Source organism: Giraffa tippelskirchi, chromosome 8 (genome assembly GCF_054371585.1).
Source record: "Giraffa tippelskirchi isolate mGirTip1 chromosome 8, T2T-mGirTip1v1.2.pri, whole genome shotgun sequence".
Lineage (NCBI taxonomy): Eukaryota > Metazoa > Chordata > Mammalia > Artiodactyla > Giraffidae > Giraffa > Giraffa tippelskirchi.
The window spans coordinates 79,021,399-79,044,364 of NC_137282.1; the positions used below are offsets into that span (position 1 = coordinate 79,021,399).

A 22,966-nucleotide genomic window follows, 5' to 3' on the forward strand; every position below is an offset into this window, starting at 1 on the left:
AACTGAACTGAACTGAAATTGCACCCACAGTCACACGATCTTGAGAGGGTTAAATGAGTTTATACATATAAAGTGTTCAATAATGAGGCTTTTATTATTATTATAATATATATATGCTCAATAAATGCTAGCAATTTTTATTTTGTTACTGCTGATGCACCAATGAACTTGTCTAATAAATAATCTTTATGATGTCGCCAGCACTAAAAAGATAAATTTTCAAGTTCACCTAAGCTACTTTTCAGCCTGAAGAGATTTGAGAAATAGTTCAATAATCTCAAATCTCTTTTTCTTTTAGTACCAACTTTATAATACTTTATAAATTCATTTTCATATGTAGCCATCCTTGCCATCCACATCTACGTAGCATCGGGTTCATTGTAGCACGTTAACACCTTGGTTGACCTTCACAGTAGATTGTAGGTATTGAATAACAAGTGAATTTGTTGTTCAGTCACTAAGTTGTGTCCAACTCTTTGTGACCCCATGGATTGCAGCACTCCAGGCTTCCCTGTCCTTCACTGTTTCCTGGAGTTTCCTCAGATTAATGTCCATTGAGTCCATAATGCTATCTAACTATCTTTTCCTCTCTCATCCCCTTTTCCTTCTGCCCTCAATCTTTCCTAGGTCTTTTCCAATGAGTCAGCTCTTCGCATCAGGTGGCCAAAGTATTGGAACTTCAGCTTCAGCATTGATCCTTCCAATGAATATTCAGGGTTGATTTCATTTAGGATTGACTGGTTTGATCTCCTTAAAAAATAAGTGTGAATGGAAAGGGATAAACCTACTTCTTACTCCTGCAGTGCTGTAATTCTTGAGAGCCTAAAATTCCAGTTACATGGTTATTATAAGGCAATGAATCTAACAGTGCTCTTCTCTCTGTCTCACATTTCAAAGGAACACGTGTCCAAAGGGCCTTCTTCTGCCTTGATGATCTTGACATTGTCACTTTACACCCAAGTGCAAAACTGTGACAATACCTCCTGCCCCAGGTGCCAAAGGAAACGTAGAAGCACATCACAGTAGAAAAGGGAGAATTGCCCCTTTGTGGTGACTGGCTTGGAATTATAAATATTTTTACTTCTCCCGTAGGAGATGGCTCGTGGAAGAGAGGAGACAAACACGACTTTGAAGCTAAGCAAGCATACTCATCCCTCCAAACAATCACTCTACTGAGGACAGTGAAACCTGAGTTTGAGAAGTTTTCCATGGAGGTGAAAAGTTCTGTTGAGAAGCAAGGGCTCAGTGAGGAGGATTACGTAAGTGCTTGATTAGGAGCCTAGACCTTCAGCGTCCCCAAAACAGTCGTCAAATTAAATCAGATGTGATAAAGCATCCCGTTCTGAATCATTCCGATTCCTAGGTTCAGGTCTGAATGTCACTGTTGCTCTCTGTGTGTGTGTTTTTTTTTCCCTGGCCAACTTTCCTTTCTCCTCCCCATTGGGCCCCCATCACCCCACCCTTCACTTAAACTTTTCCAACTGCTGCAGGAAGAAAAATTACTTTCTGTGGGTACTTGTAGTCATGCTAAGCAGAGGTCTGGAGACTTCCCTCACCTCTTCTGCTAGCAGGATGTTGGGGGAGAAGACAGAAGAAGGATTGCCATGTTTGGCATGCCTAACTTTTCCAAAGCTTGGTGAAGGAAGGTATTTTGAATTTTAGAAGGCTCCTTCTTTTGGCAATCTGTCTTAACTTCGTGGCCCATCTGCTTCTCTTGCTTGTGGCCCCGTTGTTGCCTCTTTGCGCTGCGGGCTGTTTCCTACTGAAGTATTCCAGAGCATCCTACTTCATTAGTGTGGTTGTTACTCATGCATCTTCCAAGATGCATCTTCCAACTCCGACTGGAGTCGGGAGCTCAGGCCAGGCTCAGGATTAAGCAGCAGGACTTCTCACTGTGTGATCCAGGGCAAATTCCTCAGTCTCCCTCATTCAGATGAGGGTGGGAGGATAATAATCCAGCTGAAGTCTTTAGCACTATCTGGTCAAAAAGTTGGAACTAAATGAATGGTGCCTCTTTTGTACTATTGTTATAAGATCATACTTGTCTTTGTAGGAATTTGCTATCCAGTGACATACAAAGGGTCTTATAAACAGATATTAATGTCTTAAATGCCATATATATACATGTATATAACACATAATTCAAAATATCTTTTGATTTTCTAAATCAGCACTGTCTTCTAGATATGTAATGTGAACCACAAGTGTAATTAAAAATTTTTTGGTAGTCACATACGAAAAAGTTAAAATCAGGTGAAATTAATTTTAATAATACATTTTATTTCACTTAAATATAAAAATATTTCAACACTTAATCGTGTAAATTATGATTGAGATTATATATATATTTTCTTATATGAAGTCCAGTATGTATTTTGCCCTTGCATGCTAAATTGCTTCAGTCATGTCTGACTCTTCACAACCCTTTAGACTATAACCCACCAGACTCCTCTGTCCATGGGATTCTCCAGGCAAGGATACTTGAGTGGTTTGCCATGCCGTCCTTTAGGGGATTTTCCTGACTCAGGGATTGAACTCACATCTTTATCTTGTGCATTGGCAGGCAGGTTCTTTACCACTAGCACCACCTGGGAAGCCCATTTTACCCTTAAGAATATCTTAATTCAGCCAAAGTGCTTGACCAGTGGCTGCCATATTGGACATCATGGTCTGAATTATGAAAGAAGTAGGGTTTCTGTAATAGAGAGGGGGCTTCCCAGGTGTCTCAGTGGGTAAAGAATCTGCCTGCAATGCAGGAGATGCAGGAGACTTGGGTTCCATCCCTGGGTTGGGAAAATCCTTTGCTGCACTGACTGCAATACAGTAGTTACATTTGGGAAAGCCACCTCACCTCCCGGGCTTCCCTGGTGGCTCAGATGGTAAAGAATCTGCATGCAATGAGGTAGACCTTCCCTGGTTTGGGAAGATCTCCTGGAGAAGGGCATGGCAACCCATTTCAGTATTCTTGCTTGGAGAATTCCCATGGACAGAGGAGCCTGGTGGGTTATAGTCCATAGCATCACAAAGAGTCAGACATGACTGAAGCGACTTAGCACTCTGTAATAGAGCCCAAGTTTTTTTTTATAGAAACCTATGATAGTTTTGTCATCATCAGAATCCTTTGCCCCAGGAATATGGAAGGACACAAAGGGCATCATGATTTCTTTAGTAGTTCTGCCAGAGGTGGTCTGTGTCAATATTGAAAACATCCAAGTCTTTTACATATGCCATTATAGGTTATTTTGCTTTACTAAATTCACATTAATTTTTGCTTCATATTAAAAACTCAAAAATGGTGTCATCTTGTCTAATGACAAATTTTGTCTTCTTCCTGAAGTTGTTGAAGTTCAAATATTTCAGTGTAGGTTGGCCAACATTGATGATATTCGGTGGGTGAAAGTTGGCATTCCAGTGCTCCACCAGGTATATCTTCTTGATCATTAGTTATCTTGTGTTCAGAATATTAAATCTTATTTTAATGGTGAAGTGAAAGTGAAAGTTGCTCAGCCATGTCTGATTCTTTGTGACCCCAGGGACTATATAGTCCATGGAATTCCGCCAGGCCAGAATACTGGAATGAGTAGCCATTCCCTTCTCCAGGGGATCTTCCCAACTCAGGGATTGAACCAAGGTTTCTATTTTAATGGTAGTCTGGGCAAAACCTTCCTGAAAGGCGTACCTACTACAGAGATCCAGAATACATTCTAATCAAAGACTGCTGCTTTAGAGATTATTTGTAGTTTTAGATTATAATACTGCTTTTCTTTGATGGCGGGATCATTAAAACAGATTTTATTTTATTTTTTTTTGATACTTAGCATTGGTGTTTATTTATTTTTGCCACACCGTGCAACATGTGGGATCCTAGTTCCCTGACCAGGGATCGAACCTGTGCCTGATGCATTGGAAGCTCTAAGTCTTAACCACTGGACCACCCTAGATCTTATAAATAGATAAAAATGATAAAGTAGAAACCGGAGCTCCTCCTAATGACTTTGTCTTTCTAGTTATGTGTGTTTTAGCTGTGCCCTCTTGAGTGTCATTGCAGATGTTTGTCAGGTTAGTTTAGACAGGTGGTTGTGGTGAGTGCCGTGAAGGAGGGAGCTATGGGGCCTGACAGAAGTTAGAGCTTGATCTTCTGCAGCAGGAGATGCTGGAGCAGACTAGCAAGACATGGTGGTCTTCATCCTAAGGCTCAGCTCTTTCCTGGGTCTGTTTCTCTTGTTTGTACTAATGGGTTGTCTCTGCTTACTTGGAACTTCTGTTCATGACATTCGTCATGAGCTTTTTCAGTCCTGGCTGTTGATCTCAAACCCAGCAACTTTGGTGGACTATCTTGATTACTTCTGAATTTTTACAGTGCATTTCCTAAGCAATCACCTGAACAGTGAATTGTAACAGTTTTGTTTCTTTCTGATTCTTCTTCCTTTAAGTATGCTTAAAAGCATAGTTACATAATTACATACTTACATAATTACATACTGACATAATTACATAAGTATTCTGAATTAAAATTAAGTATAATTAATTAAATAAAAACCTTTAAGGATAGTGGCTAGGATCCCAATGCAATATTGAATATAAGTAGTGGTAATGGGTGTCCTTGCCTTCTTCTTAACTTTAAAATGAAGAGCGTACCAAGGAGAACATTTTGGCAAGATCTTTCAAAGTTCAAAGGCACATACTCAGCAAATTTGTATCTAGGGATTTATCTTTTAGCTATGTAAAGCACTTGGAACAATAAAGCAGGTGCTGAAGTATAAGCACTGGCATTACAATTGTACAAAGTATTCACTGCAGCATTATTTGTTATGGCTGAAAACTGGAAACAGTCTAATTAATTGCCCATCAATAAGGGACTATTTATATAAATGATAACATATGCAGGCAATGGGATAGGATGGACTTGTGAAAAATAAGGACAAATCTCTGTGTACTCAGGTGGAAAAACCAGAGTGATATATTAAATGATAACAGCAAAGTACAGAATAGTGTGTAAATAGTAAAAAAAAAAAAAAAAAGAAAATGAAGAGCATATAACACATTTCATATCTGCTCATATCACCATTCAAGTATGATTTGGGGAAAGGGTGGAAGTTCTCTTTTATTTTTATTTGTTGGTGAGTTCTGTTTTGGCAAAATGACACCCTTTATTAGGATAACTGAAGTAAAAATAGCACAGAAAATGTCAAAATTCACATAATTGTAGATTAGGGAAAGGATCTGGACACAGATTTTTTTTTATTCAAGTATAGCTGTTTGGAATGTCATATTATTAATTTCTGATGTACAGCAAAGTGGTTCTGTTATATATGTTATATATATATATATATATTCATTTTCATATTCTTTTTGATTAAGGTTCCGCAGGATATTGACTATAATTTCCTGTGCTATACAGTAGGACCTTGTTGTTTATCCAGCCTATACATAATAGTTTGTATCTACTCATCCCAAACTCCCAGTTCACTCCCCTACCCCTCCCTTGGCAAACACATCTCTGTTCTCTATGACAGGACACACATTTTCATTGTAGGCATTATAAACTATTTGATATTCCTGACTCCATGTCATGCATATTAGCATCGTGGTTGTCATATTAGTACATGGTTGGCATCTTTGGAAGGCTTGCAATCTCAAAATGCAAAAATTTGAAGCTGTAAAAATTTTATAAAGCTATATTTAAATATTGGAAGGATGGAGTGGCAGTAAAATAAAATTATTATTGTAAATTTAAAATAAAATAATTTTATTTTATTTTAAAAATAAAAAATTTTAAATAAAATTATTATATATATTATACATATTACATATATTATCATTATATATAATATATATAATTAATATAGAATATCATTATATATAATTATTTTATAATTTTATTTATTTTTATATAATTTTATTATATTTTATAATCATAATTTATATAAAAATAAAAAATTAAATAAAATTATTATATATATTACATATAATTATTATATATATAATTATATATAATTATTATATATATTATTATATATTATATATATGATTATATATATATACACCAAATTTTATTATCAGTGTGATTGTTTCTCCCCTTTTTCTCTCTTTCCTTCTCTCTCTCTCCCTCCTTCCATCTCCAACTCTTGCCTTCTCTTTTTTCAAAGTGACTTTTTAATTGAGATAAGAGCAAATTTACATGTAGTTTTAAGATGCAATAAAGAGATATTCCTTATATGTAGTGCCTAGTTTTCCCGATTGGTAGCAGTTTGGAAAATTTCATGCATGATCACAACCAGGGTATTGACACTGATAACAAGGCACTGATTTGACTCAAATTTTCTCAATTTTATTTGTACTTATGTGTGTATATACACATGTGTTGGTATAAGTTCTGTGCAATTTAATCACCTGTGTAGGTTGAGGTGATTAAATTTTATCAAATACCTTTTCTACATCTGTTGAAGCAGTCAGATTTTTTCTTTATTCTCTTATAATGTGAGTTGCATTACCAGGGTTTTCCCCCTGAACCCCAGTTTTATTGAGATATAATTGACATATAACAGTAAAAGTCTCAGGACAACATAAGGATTCGATATTTGTGTATATTGAGAAACGATCACCACAGTAAGTTTAGTTAATACTGAACACCTGGCATAGTTACAAAATTTTTTCTTGTGATGGAAACTATAAAAACTATTTTTTAAGCAACTTTCAAATTTACAATACAGTATTGTTGACTATGGTCATCTTGTTGTATATCACATTTCCAGAATGGATTTATCTTATAATCAGAATTTGTATCATTGGAACTCCTTCATTACTAGAGTTTTTAAATTTTAATAATCTCCACACAACCTGGAATAATATTTCTGCTCTCTCTCTACATGAAGTCTTGAACTCTTCTATTTCCCGGTTCTTATCTTGGAGAATATAATCACAGTTGAACCTGTACACGTTTGTCAGGGTGGAGCTTTCCAGGCCATTGGCAGCCTGTAGACTAGCCTTTCTGGGTCAGAAGTCCACTCCTGTCTCACTCACCTCTGGTGGGTGGTTGGCTAGGTATACGTGTGAAATGATGGAAAGCAGGATTGCTCGGGGTTGGGCTGTTGTTGGGGCTTTGGATGTTGTGTATACTGTAATTGTCTAGTTATTAGCACTTGTATCTTATGACATTGTCTCCACCATTTCTATGGGTGATACAATAATACTTATTTATTTTTTGGCTGCACTGGGTCCTTGTTGTGGAATGTGGGATCTCTAGTTGTGGCAAAAGAGATCTAGTTTCCTGACCAGGGATTGAACAGGCCCCTCTGCATTGGGAGTGTGGATTCTTAACCCCTGGACTGCCAGGGAACTCCCAATAGTATTTTTAAAGTATATTTGTTCTTTTACTAGTGAATCTGGTGAAAACCTAATCTATTCGATGCATCATGTTTTAATAGGGCCCATTATATTGGGAGACCGTATAGTGTTTAAATATGCCAGTTTCCTTTTCATAGACCTGGATCTGTCTCGCAGTGTTTTTATCTTGAGCATGTTTCTGAAACTGTGCCTTAGTTTTCTGACTATAAGGTGGAGACGATAATTTTTAACTGACAGGTTAAAAGAATTTCAGCATTGTATATAAATATTTAAGTATATTTAACACAATGCCAGGCACTAAGTAAATATTCAATGGATGGTAGCCATTATTTCTCTTCCTTTTGCTTTTTATATTCCAGAGCAGTGTATTCCATGTGTCTGAAGTTCCTGCCTATAGTGTCCTCTTTAGCTCCCCTGCTCATCCTTCAGATGTTAACTCAAGTACCACTTTCTCAGGCCATTTTTCCTGATACTCCAGACTAACTCATGCACTCTGCTCCTCAACATCATAGCCTGCCGCCCTGGTCGTAACCACATGCCCGTGTGTGAGATTTTTAAATTACTTCTGACTTCCTCTACCACACTGGAAGTTCCATGAGAGCTGTTTAATCTTGCCTCCCCCTTACTATATGCTTGGCACTTAGGAAGCAGCCAATAAGTTATTACTGAACCAGAAGACATCAGACCCAGCCCCCTTCCCGTACAGTGGTGAAGACTGAAGCCCTGGGAGGTGAGGGGTGTGTGTGTGCTTTGTCACTCAGTCATGTCCAACTGAGCCTGTAGACTGTATAGATCGTGACCCTGTAGACCATAGCCCTCCAGGCTCCTCTGTCCATGGGGATTCTCCAGGCATACTGAAGTGGATTGCCGTGCCCTCCTCCAGGGGATCTTCCCAACCCAGGGATCGAACCCAGGTCTTCCACATTGCAGGCAGATTCTTTACCATCTGAGCCACCAGGGAAGCCCAGGAGGAGGTAGCTTTCCCAAATGTAACCACTGTATTGCAGTCAGTACGGGCACTGTTGGTTGGTGACAGAGTCCTATGCTTAGACCTTAGCAGGTGCATAGTGATAGGAGTTCAGATCCACTCCTACTGTGGGAGATGGTATTGGGGGGTTAGTAATGGGTTTTTATAGTGGGGATTCTGAGGGCCATCTGAGGGGGCGTCAGAAATCTAAAGTTAGCAGTAAAGTCCCATGGTAGAGGCCCTGTAGTATCAGTAGAGCTTCCAGCCTGGCTCAGACAAATGCTCGCCAACTGTCTGTCTGGCCTTCTCTGGTGGTTTTTATTGGGTTGCCCACATGTGCAGCGGCTCTCACTCAAGGGTGTCTTAATGGAGCTGTTTGGCTTCTGCCACCGAATGGTTCCAATTCTAGAGCACTGGTATTTGGTTTTAGAATGCGCTGTGTGGTGGCCAAGCCAAGATTAGTGGCGTCCCCTGACTCCCAGTGCAGTGACTTTCTTTTTCCACTACATCAGTCTGACCTTTTTAACAACAATGTGCCCAATATGAGGGCAAACCCATGACCCAGAGATTAAGTGTCTCAGACCCTACAAGTGAGCCTGACAGGCAGCACAGGCAGGAGTGCTTCCTTCCTTTCCCTGCACCACGCTTGCCCAAATACACACTTTTAAGGTGTCAGTGTCTCTTTACTCTTTCACACACTTGACAAAGTCTAATCAGGACTTGGTCTTCTCTCCATATGCTGGGATTTATTTTCCATGATATCTTCTGAAGTGTAAACCTTCATGTCCTAAGTCATCAGAGGCTGTTTATTGAGCACCCCAGGGAGCATGGCTGTGACTTGATCCTGGACCATGTAATGGTCCCATCTTGGGACCACCTAAAAATACTTGAGCAAGGATATAAATATCCATGAGCTCTGGGAGCCTACAGAGGCTGCAATTCCTGTGCCAGCACGGATGTAAAACATCATTCACTTCAGTGTCAGCACTCTGACACACTGATGGCATTCACACAAGTCTGGACAATTTATCTTGTAGTAGACTAAATGTCAGAGAAGGCAATGGCAACCCACTCCAGCACTTTCGCCTGGAAAATCCCATGGACGGAGGAGCCTGGTAGGCTGCAGTCCATGGGGTCTCGAAGAATCGGACACGACTGAGTGACTTCACTTTCACTTTTCACTTTCATGCATTGGAGAAGGAAATGGCAACCCACTCCAGTGTTCTTGCCTGGAGAATCCCAGGGACGGAGGAGCCTGGTGGGCTGCCGTCTATGGGGTTGCACAGAGTCGGACACAACTGAAGGGACTTAGCAGCAGCAGCAGCAGCAGACCAAATGTGGCACCTGTGTGAAAATATCCATGTTTCAAGAGAAATGAAATCAAACACAGTGGAGTGGATTCACTTAGTTCTTTAATAGGAGGCTCCTTCCAAATTCATCCAACTCTCCATGATCTCTTTATGTGGATGACTTAGGGTGCATTAACTCTTAATAATTATGTACAAAATTTTGTATGTAAGTGCACATGTGTATATTTCTCTCAAGAAATATGCACCCTTCATCTGACTTTTAATGGGATCAATCTCACAAAAAGGTGGGAATCATTGAATTATACCAGGGTTAGTCAGCATATCATTTGACCCGTTATTGTCCCAAACCCCGTTTATTCACATGGATAGTCTACAGTGTTGTGTAAGCAGGGCTACACTGAAAAATCTCTTCACTGAAAGCGAAGAGACACCTAAATGCCCTAATATTTTTTAATCTTATTCTGAAACCATTTGTTTTATACCTGAGATGGAAGAAGGAGATACTATTCATTTAATCATACTTTCATTCTGGACTAGGGAGTCAGTCTAGTCTTTACACCTACCAGTGTTTTCACATCTTTAAGAGGTAGACTTAAATTTGTCCCAGCTACTATTTCTCAGTTTAGGCTGAGCCAGAGTTGGAGACATCTTTTCTCCTCTGGCAGCCACCCTGACTTCTCGGTCCTGTAAATCCCACTCTTGGCTTCGCCCCTTTCTCCTATTGTGTTTGGCACTTCTGACACCCATTCACTGGCTGGCCCTTTAACAGCTGGCTCTGCTCTTGGGTGAAGCTCACCCTCTTTCCTTGATATTGTAGTTGTTTAAGTCAAAATAATACATGAATTTCTAGATTGCATACAATGAAAAAAGACCCACACTGGATTAAAAATAAATTCATAGTACTCTTAAGATAAACATGAGTCTCCCATTCTGCTTTACTCCACTCCTGACACCCATTCTTTGGAGGCCATAATCCTTAATGTTTTTTCTGGTCCCTGCTGTTTCCCTTTATATTTCTAAACTAGCTTATTTATATTGATGTTTTTAATATTAAAATTTTTGATATTATTTTGCAATTTCCTAAAATGGAAAAAGATTTAACTCCTTTATAGACTCTTCCTCTATCAATACTACCCATCTTACCAATATCTTATGACATAATTTTCAGTTAAAGGTATAGTCACAGAATAAAATCTGAAGAAAGACTAAAAAATAGAGCTATTATTATTATGACATACATATATGTGTATAAATATGTATGTATTTACAACAGAATCGTGTAGTATTCTATGATTACATTTCCTTTCCTATGTAGCTTTTTGTTTTTTCTGGAGTTAGTAATTTCCTTGTTTTTTTATTTGCTTCCAAATAAAAGTGTAATTCGCACTATTTCATTCTCATTCCTTCAGTCAAAATTTTTAGAAAATGATGTTTCATTTTTTTTTCTATTGTTTTCCTGCTCTAGTTTAGAGTAACTGCTTTCTTTAATATCAACCTTTAGTTCTCTCCTGTACTAGATCCTTCTTTTTCTTAGATATCACATCTCCTTCTTTGTTGAATTTCAACTTAGTTTTGAAGGACAAAGAGTATGAGTGGAAAAACTTTTCACACCTTGCATGGAATCAGAAAATATTTTTTATTGTTATATTTAATTGATTACTTATCTGGATATAAAATTGTAGTTTGAAGATTATTTTCTCTTAAAATTGTGGGGTCATCGCTCTATTTTTTTTTTTTCAGTTTTTGGTATTACCATTCTGATTATTTATCTCTTTCCTACTATTTTCTTTTTCTCTACTTCTAGAAGCGTTTAGTACTTTCTCTGTATCATTGGTTGAATCAGTTAGGATTTAGTCAGGAAAACAGAGTCTGCACAAGGTATTTCAACAGAAGGAATTTACTAGGAGAAGCTAACTTTAAGGTATAAGAAAAGCTAAGATACCAAATAGAAGAGTAAGGCAAGCCAGAGACTGGCAATAGCAAAGAGCCATTACTGCTTCTAGAGCTAGAAGGATCAGAGAAAAGACAGTTTTACCAGGAACTCCAGAGTTAAGGCTGCTCATGAGAGTTAGAAGCAGGGAAGACGCATAGCCCTGCCAGAGAGGCTGTCTAAGGCAAAGAGAGAGGGAGCGCTATTCTGTCTTTTCCCTCCTTTCTGGCTCTTCAACCAGTGCTTCTTGTTGGCTGAATGAACCAAGAATAAGCTGACAGGGAAATGCCGCCTGGACAAATCACCCTTCTATGATATAGAACAGAGCAAACAGATGTAGGGAGGGGAATGAATTGGAGTTCTAATAGGCAGACAGTTGGCTCACTGGTGTTCTGAAATTTCACAATGGTGAGTTTTGGTGTGGGTCTTTATAAATCTGTGCTAATCACTTTGTTTTCTCTTTCTGAAAAATTTTAAAGTGGGATGTCAGGTCTCCTCAGTTGATTCTCTAATTTTCCCTTTTATTTTTCAACTATGCCAATTTCTTTTATTTTCTGAGATTGCCACAAATTTATCTTCCAATCTGTCTATTGAATTTTTAATTTTTGCTGTCAAAATTTTAACTTACAAGACCTCTTTTTCATTCTGAGTGCCAATACACTGACCTTGTTTCCTGGATGCAATATCTTTTTTTCCTGAGTATACCCTTTCATCAGTTCAAGAATATACTTCTTTCACATTTTAACTTATCTAAAGTTGGGATTCATTTTATAATTGGTGGGCTGTCACAATTTTTTTCTGTCTAAGGGCACATAGGACAAGGAAATGGCAACCCACTCCAGTGTTCTTGCCTGGAGAATCCCAGGGACAGAGGAGCCTAGTGGGCTGCCGTCTATGGGGTCGCACAGAGTCGGACATGACTGAAGCGACTTAGCAGCAGCAGGAGCAGCAGCAGCAGCAGCAAGGGCACATAAAACAAAGGTGCTTCTTGTAATTGCAGGCATTTCATATTTGTTGATATTTTTAAAAAGTTTTATTTTATTTCCTGCATTGCCCGTTTCTTTCAAGTTCTTTTTAAAATATTAATTTTTAATTCTTTCTATGTTATATTATAAGCTTTTCTTAAACTGTTGGTAATTCTTATCTAAGTTCTGTGTGCATGGGAACTTGTCTAGTGGTAGATTTTAATGTAGGGTAATAAGATGTCAAGTCGGCATTTTCAAAAGGTCATCTCAAATATGATTATGTGGAGGTTGTTTTTCTTAGGCTGGTCAGTTTCAATAAATAATTGTTCTCCAAATATCTTTTTGAGAGTCATAAGGCTGCCCTACATTCTGGCAGCCTAGAAAGGGGGGACTCTCACCTTTAGGACTGAGGACTTTACACTTATACCTCAATTTTCAGCTGTGATTATATCCTTCTGGTCAGAAATTCTTTGCATCAACATTTGGGAGTGGGGGATCTGACATTTAAGTGTTCTTTGTACAGATTTTCAACTAATCCCAGTATTTCCCACCCCACTGCATCCCTGCCTCCAGAGGTAACTAGTGTCTCCAGTTCTAGAACTTCTAGACTGGAGTTCTTTGCTTCTTGTTGGAGTTCCCTGTCATGCTCCCCCACTTACTTGGATTTAGGTTTCTCAGGTCTGTTGAGTTACTTACCCCTTTCCAACTTTCAAAATTTTATCAACTCTCCTCATCCACTGTTTCCTTCCTATATTCTCTGAACTTGTAAATTTACATCTTAAAAATTTCATTGTCATTTTAGTGGGGATTTTGCAGAGAATGGATGGGTAAATGGTTGTGACTACCAGAAGTCTCTCTGGATTGTTGAATTTCAGCACCATGCAAGTAGGCAGAGATGGTGGTGCCATCCTATTTATTTTTGGGAGTGGTGGTAGTTGTAATAATCTCATTATACTCAAAGCAAAGAAGGGAGGGGGAAAGAGAGAGTGTGCTTGAGAGAGGGAGTTAGTGTATTTCTTTTGGTCCAGAATGCCCTTGCTCCTTTAGAAATTCTCATTTGGTTATAGTTTCTCTTCTAGTGGCTACTTAATCCTGATTTATTAGCTCAGTGGTTACTTTCTTACCCTCACAGTTATGCCTGTCCTCTCTGATTCTTGAAAAGCAACTATACAGAGGCAACATCCATTAACAATAATACATACTCACTAAGAAAGGGGCTGTTCTTTTCCAGTTTTGTCATACTGATGTAGGAAGACTTCATTTTACTTTGTGTTCAGGGCTGTTTCCTCTAATATAGTTCTTGTGCCAGTTTCATTTGAAAAAGGAACATGGATAAGAATACCATCTAGGAATCCTGATGCCAGCATAAGTAGAAGTCTAGGTTTTAAAGCAGATTTTTAAAAAGCTAAGTTGGCTGACTTTTAAGGTTAAGAAATGGGATATTTACATAAAATAACCTGTTTATGTCCTGGTGGGTTATTTGCAACTTATCACGATGCAGTGGTAGCAGTTTTACACCTTTCATAGAATCAGAAAAAAGTTGAAAACATTGGAAGACATAGACTTGTTTAAAGGGTTCCGACTTGGGATTCAGTCATCTTCCAATGCGGCCTTGGGTAGTGGAGACCATCTCCTCTGAACAGAATGTGTTGAGCTTCCCTGATGGCTTAGACGGTAAAGAATCTGCCTGCAATGCGGGAGACCTGGGTTCAACCCCCGGGTTGGGAAGATCCCCTGGAGGAGACCATGGCAACCTAGTCCAGTGTTCTTGCCTGGAAGAATCCCCATGGACAGAGGACCCTGGCAGGCTACAGTCCATGGGGTTGCAAAGAGTCAGACACAACTAAGCACAGTACCCTAGTGATCTCCAGTGTTGCAGGCAGCATTGTTTTAGACCCAGAGGCAATCCAGCTGGGAAAGGAGCTGTGGGAGAGAAGGCTGACCCTGGACTTGGGCTGAGAAAGCCCTTGGCTGGGTCTCTTTACTTCTTGGGGCTTCTTCTGTTGTAAAACCAGAGATTTGGGGCCACCATCTCAAGGTGCTTTCCCATTCCTAGGTTTCTATTATTATATGTACAAAGTGTTTTTCTAATTTAAGGGTTAATTTAGAGGTTGTACTTCATTGTCACTATCTGGGTGTGGAATTATTACAATAAAGCATTCTGCTGCTTATAACATTACATCATAAAAGTCTCTTGGAGATTTTCATTACTTCAACTTTAAAATACAAATGACCAACTTTTCTTCAGCTCCAAACTGGTCATCATTCTGCAGCCTGAAACCATTTGTAAGTGCAAAACTCATCTTTGTATACAAAAATTAAGTAATTGCAATGTTCTGCATCCAATTTGCATTTGCAAGGATCTAGCTACAAGTGTAGTTTTGCAAACACAAAATTAGAGCCTAGTTTTTGAATGGATTAGCAGCTTTTTTTTTTTTTTAAGGTCTTTTTTTTTTTTTAATAAATTTATTTATTTTAGTTGGGGGCTAATTACTTTACAATATTGTAGTAGTTTTTGCCATACATTGACATGAATCAGCCATGGGTTTACATGTGTTCCCCTTCCTGGACCCCCCTCCCACCTCCCTCCCCATCCCATCCCTTTGGGTCATCCCATTGCCCCGGCCCTGAGCATTTGTCTCATGCATCGAACATGGAATGGTGTTCTGTTTCACATATGATAATATACATGTTTCAGTGCTATTCTCCCAGAACGTCCCACCCTCACCTTCTCCCTCAGAGTCCATAAGACTGTTCTATGCATCTGTGTCTCTTATTCTATCTCGCATATAGGGTTATCGTTACCATCTTTCAAATTCCATATATATGCATTAGTATACTGTATTGGTGTTTTTCTTTCTGGCTTACTTCACTCTGTATAATGGGTTCCAGTTTCATCCATCTCAATAGAACCGATTCAAATGTATTTTTTTTAATGGCTGAGTAATATTCCATTGTGTATATGTACCACAGCTTCCTTATCCATTCTTCTGCTGATGGACATCTAGGTTGCTTCCATGTCCTGGCTATTGTAAACAGTGCTAGCAGCTTTTTTTTTTAAAAAGTATTTTTCCAATTAATCTCAAAGATGGTTTTTTGACGCTGTTGTCAAAGAAAGGCGTTGTAGTTATAGAGAAAGTGCCAAGTCCATTTTTTTAATGAAATAATGCTGCATCCTTGGTACTCTGGTTTTCAAATTCAGTTTCATACTTCTTAATGGAACCTCTGTTTTTGACTTGGGGTAGAATTTGGTAAATGCTGTTTTTATTTCTAACCAGGTATTCTGAGCAGGGGGTGATTTTATAACCTTGGATATTTGCTCGTTTGAGGTTAGCAGGCCACCCATAGCTTGTTTTTTCTCCTTATTTAAAAGTTGAAAATGTAACTAATTAAACAAATATTCTGGCCATGTCTGATGGCACAGCAGTATTGTTAGGGAGGTAGGATGTGTACTGGGCAATTCCTCTTTCCCCAGTCTCCCTCTGACACTCAGAAACGAAATGGGGGCCTGGAGTCTACACCTTATCTAGCCACAGTATTCGAACAGAGACGGGTTTTAATAAATCATTGTTTAGATAGGCCAAGCATTGCATTTTGGAAAGTCCAAGATATTGAATTGTACACATGTTATTTCCTTCAATGAGAGGAAAGCCCAGCAGTAAATCTGTCTAATCGAGCTTGTGTTTTGACCCTGGTTTTGCACAGAGGCAGTGTAGGAGGTGACATTAGTTGAGAAGTTATCAGTTCAGCAGTAAAATCTTGGCCGGGCCTTTCCCTTCCTCTTGTCTTAAAGTGAAAGTGTTAGCTGCTCAGTCGTGTCCCACCACTAGGCTCCTCTGTCCATGGAATTCTCCAGGCAAGAACACTGGAGTAGGTAGCCATTCCCTTCTCCAGGGGATCTTCTCCATCTAGGGATTGAACCCAGGTCTCCTGCTTTGTAGGAAAATTCTTTATCATCTGAGCCACCAGGGAAGCCCCTCTCCTCTTGTCTTGTATATCATTTAATTAGAACTGTATACTCTCACTGAGGGCTTCCCAGGTGGTAGTGGTAAAGAACCCACCTGCCAATACAAGAGACACAAGAGTATGTGTTTGATCTCTGGGTCAGGAAGATCCCCTGGAGAAGGGCATGGCAACCCACTCCAGTATTCTTGCCTGGAGAATCCCCATGGACAGAGGAGCCTGTTGGGCTACAGTCTATAGGGTCTCACAGAATCAGACATGACTGAAGCGACTTAGCTGGCATGCATGCACACACTCTCACTGAAATTTCCAGTTAGCTCTTCAGTAAAACCAATGAAAGAAGAAGAAGAAAAAAAAATAATAATGCATCCAAGGCAAGCAGGACCTGCCCCACTTCTGGTGAGGGTGTGCACAGGCCGCTTTTGTGTCTACCAGCGCTGCCTCAGAACAGAGGACGTGCCCCACACTACCCCGCCCTGTGCCCTCACCCTCTTCCTTTCAAGTCAGCCAGAGAATAATTTGTCCAAATGAAAAGACCCTTTCAGGCACTGGAGGGCTTTGCTAATTGTATTTGAAAGAATAAGAGAAAACCACAAGTTGACTTTTAACAACAGAAAAATAATGCGTTCACATGCCAACGTATCAATAAGATTAGTTTTATTAGGAAAATGTAATCAGGCAGAATAAGGACACCAAGAGGAATGGCTTATTAAAAGCCATTCTCTTTTTTCTTCTAGCTAAAGAAATTATCAGTCGACTTTGAAAACACATTTAAATAAAGATGTCCTAAAATCTAAAAAAAACCCCACTTTTTTCCTTGACATAAAAGAGAAAATGCTTTAAAATTGTCTTTCTGTAATTTTAAATAACTTTAGTTGTGCTACTAAATATTATAATACTAAAATATTAGAAATAGAATATTAAAAAAAGTTGGGATTCTCCTGGCTAAAGCATTTTTATTTGATTGTAAATAGGAATTCATCTGCTTGTGATTCCCACATATTGGCAGATGTGGATCTATTTATTGCTGTTGAACTTGTGCAATTGGCAAATGTTCAAGGAAGCTCCACAGCACCTAGGAGAAATGGTTTTTCCACGCAGTAGACTTCATTTGGACCTGTCAAATGACAATCACCGTGTTATGTTTTTGTTTTTTACTGTTATGTGCAGCAATGCAATTTTAGTTAGAAAGGTATTTTGCAATAATGGTGACAACATACTCAAATATGCACAACTAAAATAGCAATGCTGTGTGGAAATATGTTTCACAACGAAGGCCAAGCTGCTTTCCTTTGTTTTTTTTTCCTGAATTGTCACTGAATGGAGTAGAAGGGCCAAACTCTTTAAAGTGGAAGCACTTTCTTCTTTTTTTAATTTAAAAAATTCTTTATATTTAATTGAAGGATACCTGCTTTACAAATTGTATTGGTTTCAGCTGTACATCAGCAGAAGCACATTCTTTCTAGAAGAGTTGAATCACTTAAACTATGGACTAGAGACACATTGCCAGTTCAGTTTCCAGAAAGAACATGTATCAGTGTGAACCATTGTACCCATTAGTGAAGAAACACGGAGGCAAAACTGTAGAGGAAGAAAGCTCAGATTTCTGTTTTCTGCCTTTCTCTTCCCTTTTGATGTCTTTGTACTCTGGGGGCCTCAGGGCCTCAGCATCCCTCTTTCTCTACTTGGTGAGGAACTCATTTCCACACAGATATTGAGGGGTCAGTAGATTAGCTTTATTACCAGAATATTTCATTTAAAAGAGGAAGCTTTTAAATGGAAAAGGAAGACAACGTAAATGAATCTAAAGGTGATATTTTGCTTTTGGGTGGAGGAGATGAGCGAGTCTTTCAGATGTCAGGGTTTAGTTTTTCTACAAGAGAGCTCTACTCAGGAAACATTTCTTTAGTCAGGCCACTCTGTGGCTGGAGCAGTGTGATACTTTCTGAACGTTAACTCCTTTACATGAAGCTTAGTATTTTACTAATAGAGCAGCAGTCAAAGTACTGCATTTCACGCAACTTGACAGGAACCAGGAAGGAATCTCCTGTGTTCAGCCTTGCAACTTGGAAGATGGGAGGCCAACAGGCCCCTGTCAGCTTCGCTCGCCACTGCACTGACAGAGGACTCTGGTGTTTGATGCTGGCAGCAGCCACAGGTTCTGGAAGTCCTCGGGCAGAGTCGGTTTGTAAGGCCTGGCCACGGATGCTGCTGTCCGTGTTCGTGGATGTGGCAGAGGAGTCCAAGGTCATGGTTCAATAAATGTTCATTGATAGGCATAAAACAATGGATGACCCCGGGGCATGCCACCATGTGTGCCAAAGACTTTAATCTGTGAAATGGAGAAAACCACACTGAGTTGCTCTTGGACACTGTGAAAAATGATTGTAAAAGGGTTTTAGAAGCTTAAGCTTTTTGAGTGATGGTGTCCAAAGAAAACAGACCCAACCGCAGAAAGCAGAGCATCCCCGTGGCCCTGTAAGCAGTGTTCAGCAGCAGTGTTGAATGGCGTCCTTTTTGGGTCCAGCCAAAAGAGAGGAACTAGAATAACATTGCTGGGGGCTCAACCCTCATTCTGGTTATGAAATTTGAAAGTGGCTTAAGCTGTGGGAAATTATTTTGGATTAGTCTTTATCATCTGATTTCCCCCGGAGTGAAATTGCTTCATTTTATAAGTTCTAAAAATCTTGCTCCCACAGGCTGCAATTTAGAGGTAGTGATTTTGCATGCATGCTCAGTCATGTCTGACTCTTTGCAACCCTTGGACAGTACCTGCCAGGCTCCTCTGTCCATGGGATTCTCCAGGAAAGAATACTGGAGTGGGTTGCCACTTCCTCCTCCAGGGGTTCTTCCCAAGATAGGGAGGAAGTGAGCAAAGGATTTTGTGTGTGTTTGTACAATGAACAATTTAACAATTGGCATAAATTTTGAACCTGTATTATTTATTTCCTTTGCCCAGTTATCTCTGTGTGGGATAATTACTAAATCACTGCAGTCAGCCAGCTGTGTTTTTATCTTATCCTTAAGATCTTAAAGAGATATCTTTTTTTTTTTTTTTTTTTTAGTAAATAGTCGGACATCAAATTGGCACTCTAATTTGCCCATTGTTGCCCTACAAATCATAGTCATTTCAATTTGGGGCCATTTTTTCTTTTTGTAACTCAGCAGTGACTGAAATCTACTCAGCAGTATGTTTATGGTAACCATATGTCTAAGAATTCCTTGGGTAGGACAGATTTCAGATACAGCTCACATGCTATCTATATGCACATGCGTTTTTGTTGATCACTTGAACTTGCTTATTACCAGGCATACAGTTAAAAGTCTGCAGGCGGTTGTTGATTGAATGCCCACCACTGCACGCTTACTGAGTGCTTCCTTCAGGCAAGGCACTGTGTCCTGTGAAGACAGTTCAGCACATGTGTGGGTGGCTCTTGAAGGATGGGTAAGAAGAGGTGGTACAGAAGAGCTTCCTCAGAGACACCAATAAAGGGAATCCCAGCTCAGAAATAGGATGCAGTAGACGCATCTAGGGAATAGTAAGCAAAATCACCCGGCTTGAATGGGGGGGTTTTGTTGAGGAGGGTGCTTGGAAAGGTCTTTCTTCTTTGAAAGCTGCTCCTCCCTTGGCTGCCAAAACACCACCATGTCTAAGTGGTCTGCCTATGTTGTAGACCTTCCTGGTCTCCTTTCCTGACTCTTCTTTTCCACTTGCTCCACAAATATTCATGTTTCCTAGGTTCTTCCCTGGGCTCTTTTTTCTCTCAAAGCTTTCTGGGCAGCACATCTACTCACCTGGGTGAGATGTTCCTCTCGATGTGGATAACATCTACATTTCTATCTCCAACTCCAGACTCTCTCGGAGTGGCAGGCACCCAGTTCCCATTGCCCAGTGGCACCTCTGCCTGAATAACACCATGTCTACCTGTCTCATCCTTTCATTCAGAATTGCTCCATTCTGAGCTCCGCTGAACCAAGTGTAGAAGGGGAATCAAGCAGGATGGAAGTTTGAGTTCAAAGAATCTGTTCTGCACGCAGAAGAAAGTAGGAGACTAGTCAAAAAGAGATTTTGCAAGAATTTTGTAAGTGGAACAGAACTAGGTGATGATAAGACCTAGGGTTTGGCTACTCAGGGGGTGGTCTTTGTACCAGTGCATCAGCATCACCTGGGAGATTGTAGGAATGAGGAGCCCTAGTGCTCTGTCCCTCAGACCTATTGAATCAGAATCTGCATTTGAACAAGGTTCGCAGCTGAGCTACATGCACGGTTCTGAGAAACTTTGGTCTAGGGTATGTGCCTGAGAGTGAACTGAGGAAGTTCAGTGGAGTAGAAATTCACCAAATAATAGCAGTCAGGGAACCAAGAGGCTACAATGTTGAATGACTGGATAAAGCACAGGGACATTGAAATGGTTCGGTATGAGTGCAATAATGTGGGTGGAGAGGAAGAATTTGAGCTGGCTGCCAGCCTCCTCAATGCATTCATTATGCCCTGGAGTGAGGGAGGGTCCTTGCCTTGGATGACAGTGATATTTGATGTGGGATTTTTGACATCTTATTTCATTGAAAACAGAGCCTCTGATTAGGATCTTTCCCCTTTTAAGTTCTGTTGCTGTTGCTTAGTCACTATGTTGTCTCTGACTCTTGCAAACCCTTGGATTGTAGCCCACCAGGTTCCTCTGTCCATAGGATTCTCCAGGCAAGAATACTGGAGTGGGTTGCCATTTTCTTCTCCAGGGGATGTTCCTGACCCAGGCATTGAACCTGTGTCTTCTGCTTGGCAGGCGGATTCTTTACCGCTGAGCCACCAGGGAAGACCCTTTAAGTTCTGTGCTTCAGGGCTTAAAAAATATAGCAAGTCCTTAAATAATAGTGAATTGACTTTACAAGCAGTGGGCTTATACAAATTAAGCCTTTTGATCAATTTATTATTATTTTTTTTAAACGCAACCCTGGAGCTTTAACAATCTGGTATCCAATATCACCATCCCTCCTACTTTTGATTCTGTTTTCCTGACAGTTAATTAAAAATGTGTTTGCTGGGGAAATTTTTTTCTTTCTTTTTTTCTCTCTCCTGATACACATAAAACATCTTGGAAATCTTATACATGTTAGAGAACTCATATTGGTGCTCTATCCTTGGGTGTGGGTTTGGTCTTTAAGGAGGTGCTTTGCTTGATAGACAAATCAACAGTGATGATGAGGGTCCTGATTTGGAGTTAGGAAATTTAAGTTCCAGTTGCAGCTCTATCCTTACTATCTGTGCGATGTTGAGTGAATCAGGCAACTATTATGGGCTTCAGGTTCTCATTTACACTATACGCTGGTTGGATTATATGAGCTCTGAATTCCCTCTGAGTTATAAACTTGTGATTCCATAATTCTTTTAGGCTGTTAGGAATGCCTATGAGGTTAAAATAATGCATCTCCCCAAGACATGTGCTCAGGAGTCTCTCTTGTATTGTGGCCAATATGTTTATTAAGCTCAGTGTTGTTCTATTCGTGATTCCAAATCAAGATACATCTGCATCTAGAATACTCTGCATAGTTCTGGTAGCTTTCTTAGGAGAAATGAGTCTCCTCACAGAAGCAGAATATGTTAGCCCTAAATATTTTAAAAAAGAAATAGAATATCTTTTAGTTGCCCAATTAGGTAAAATAATTTTCTTATGAAATAGACTGAAAAAGATCTATCTCTTCAAAATGTCGCACAATCCAAACTTGTGAAGACTGTGGGGCATTTCTTGAAATGTGAAGACTTAACTGAATTCTCAAAACTGTAGACCTGAAGGGATACTTTCAGGATAATTACAAGGAATGACTATTTTTCCTGGTAGTTAGTAAGCATATGAAACTCATTACTTGCCTAGTTTCCAAAGGCTGTCTTCACATGGGTCCCAGAATGATTTAGATGAGTTCATTCTGATGGATCCCAAATGGGATTCAGAGCGTGTTGATCTTTTGGTGTGGGGCCCCATTCTTTACAGCTGATATCTGAGATATACAAATGCCTTTAAAAGTTATTGCTTAAAAATTTTAGTTCAGTGATAGAAAACAGAACTGGATTGGACAAAACAAGAATGTTGACCTTGTGATTATGTATTTTCTTATAGCAGTGACTGTGGACAAATTTTCCAGGCTTGTCCTGGAATATTCATTTAGGGGATTAATAAAGAAAACTTTGTACTATGAGAAACTTTCAGTATATACAAAAATGGAGAGCACAGTATTGTGAAACTCCATGTTCTCATCACTCAGCTTCAATAATTAGCCAAGTCTAATTTCATCTCTAATCTTTTCCCCACCCTTAGCCTAGGCCCTGGTAACTGTGAAGCAAATCCAAGGCATCCTCATTTTGTCTTAAGCATTTTAACATTTATCTAAAAGATTAGTTTCTTTATTATGTAATTAAAATAAAGTTTATACCTAGTGAAATCCAGAGCTCTTAACTGTACCACTTGATCACCTTTGATCCATGTGTATG

General features: G+C 39.4%; 1 protein-coding gene across 6 annotated transcripts in view; it reads left to right on the top strand.

Annotated features, from left to right (window-relative positions):
• Positions 1–22,966, top strand: part of NPR3 (natriuretic peptide receptor 3) — an 80,829-nt gene that overhangs the window by 30,043 nt on the left and 27,820 nt on the right. For all 6 annotated transcript variants that reach the window (XR_014062526.1, XR_014062527.1, XM_081521432.1 and 3 more), the window contains exon 3: positions 1,093–1,259. Coding sequence is in view for 4 of the 6 variants with exons in the window: in XM_081521432.1 (XP_081377558.1) it covers positions 1,093–1,259 (167 nt within the window). In the remaining 2 variants the exon portion in view is untranslated. The remainder of the gene's footprint in view (positions 1–1,092; positions 1,260–22,966) is intronic.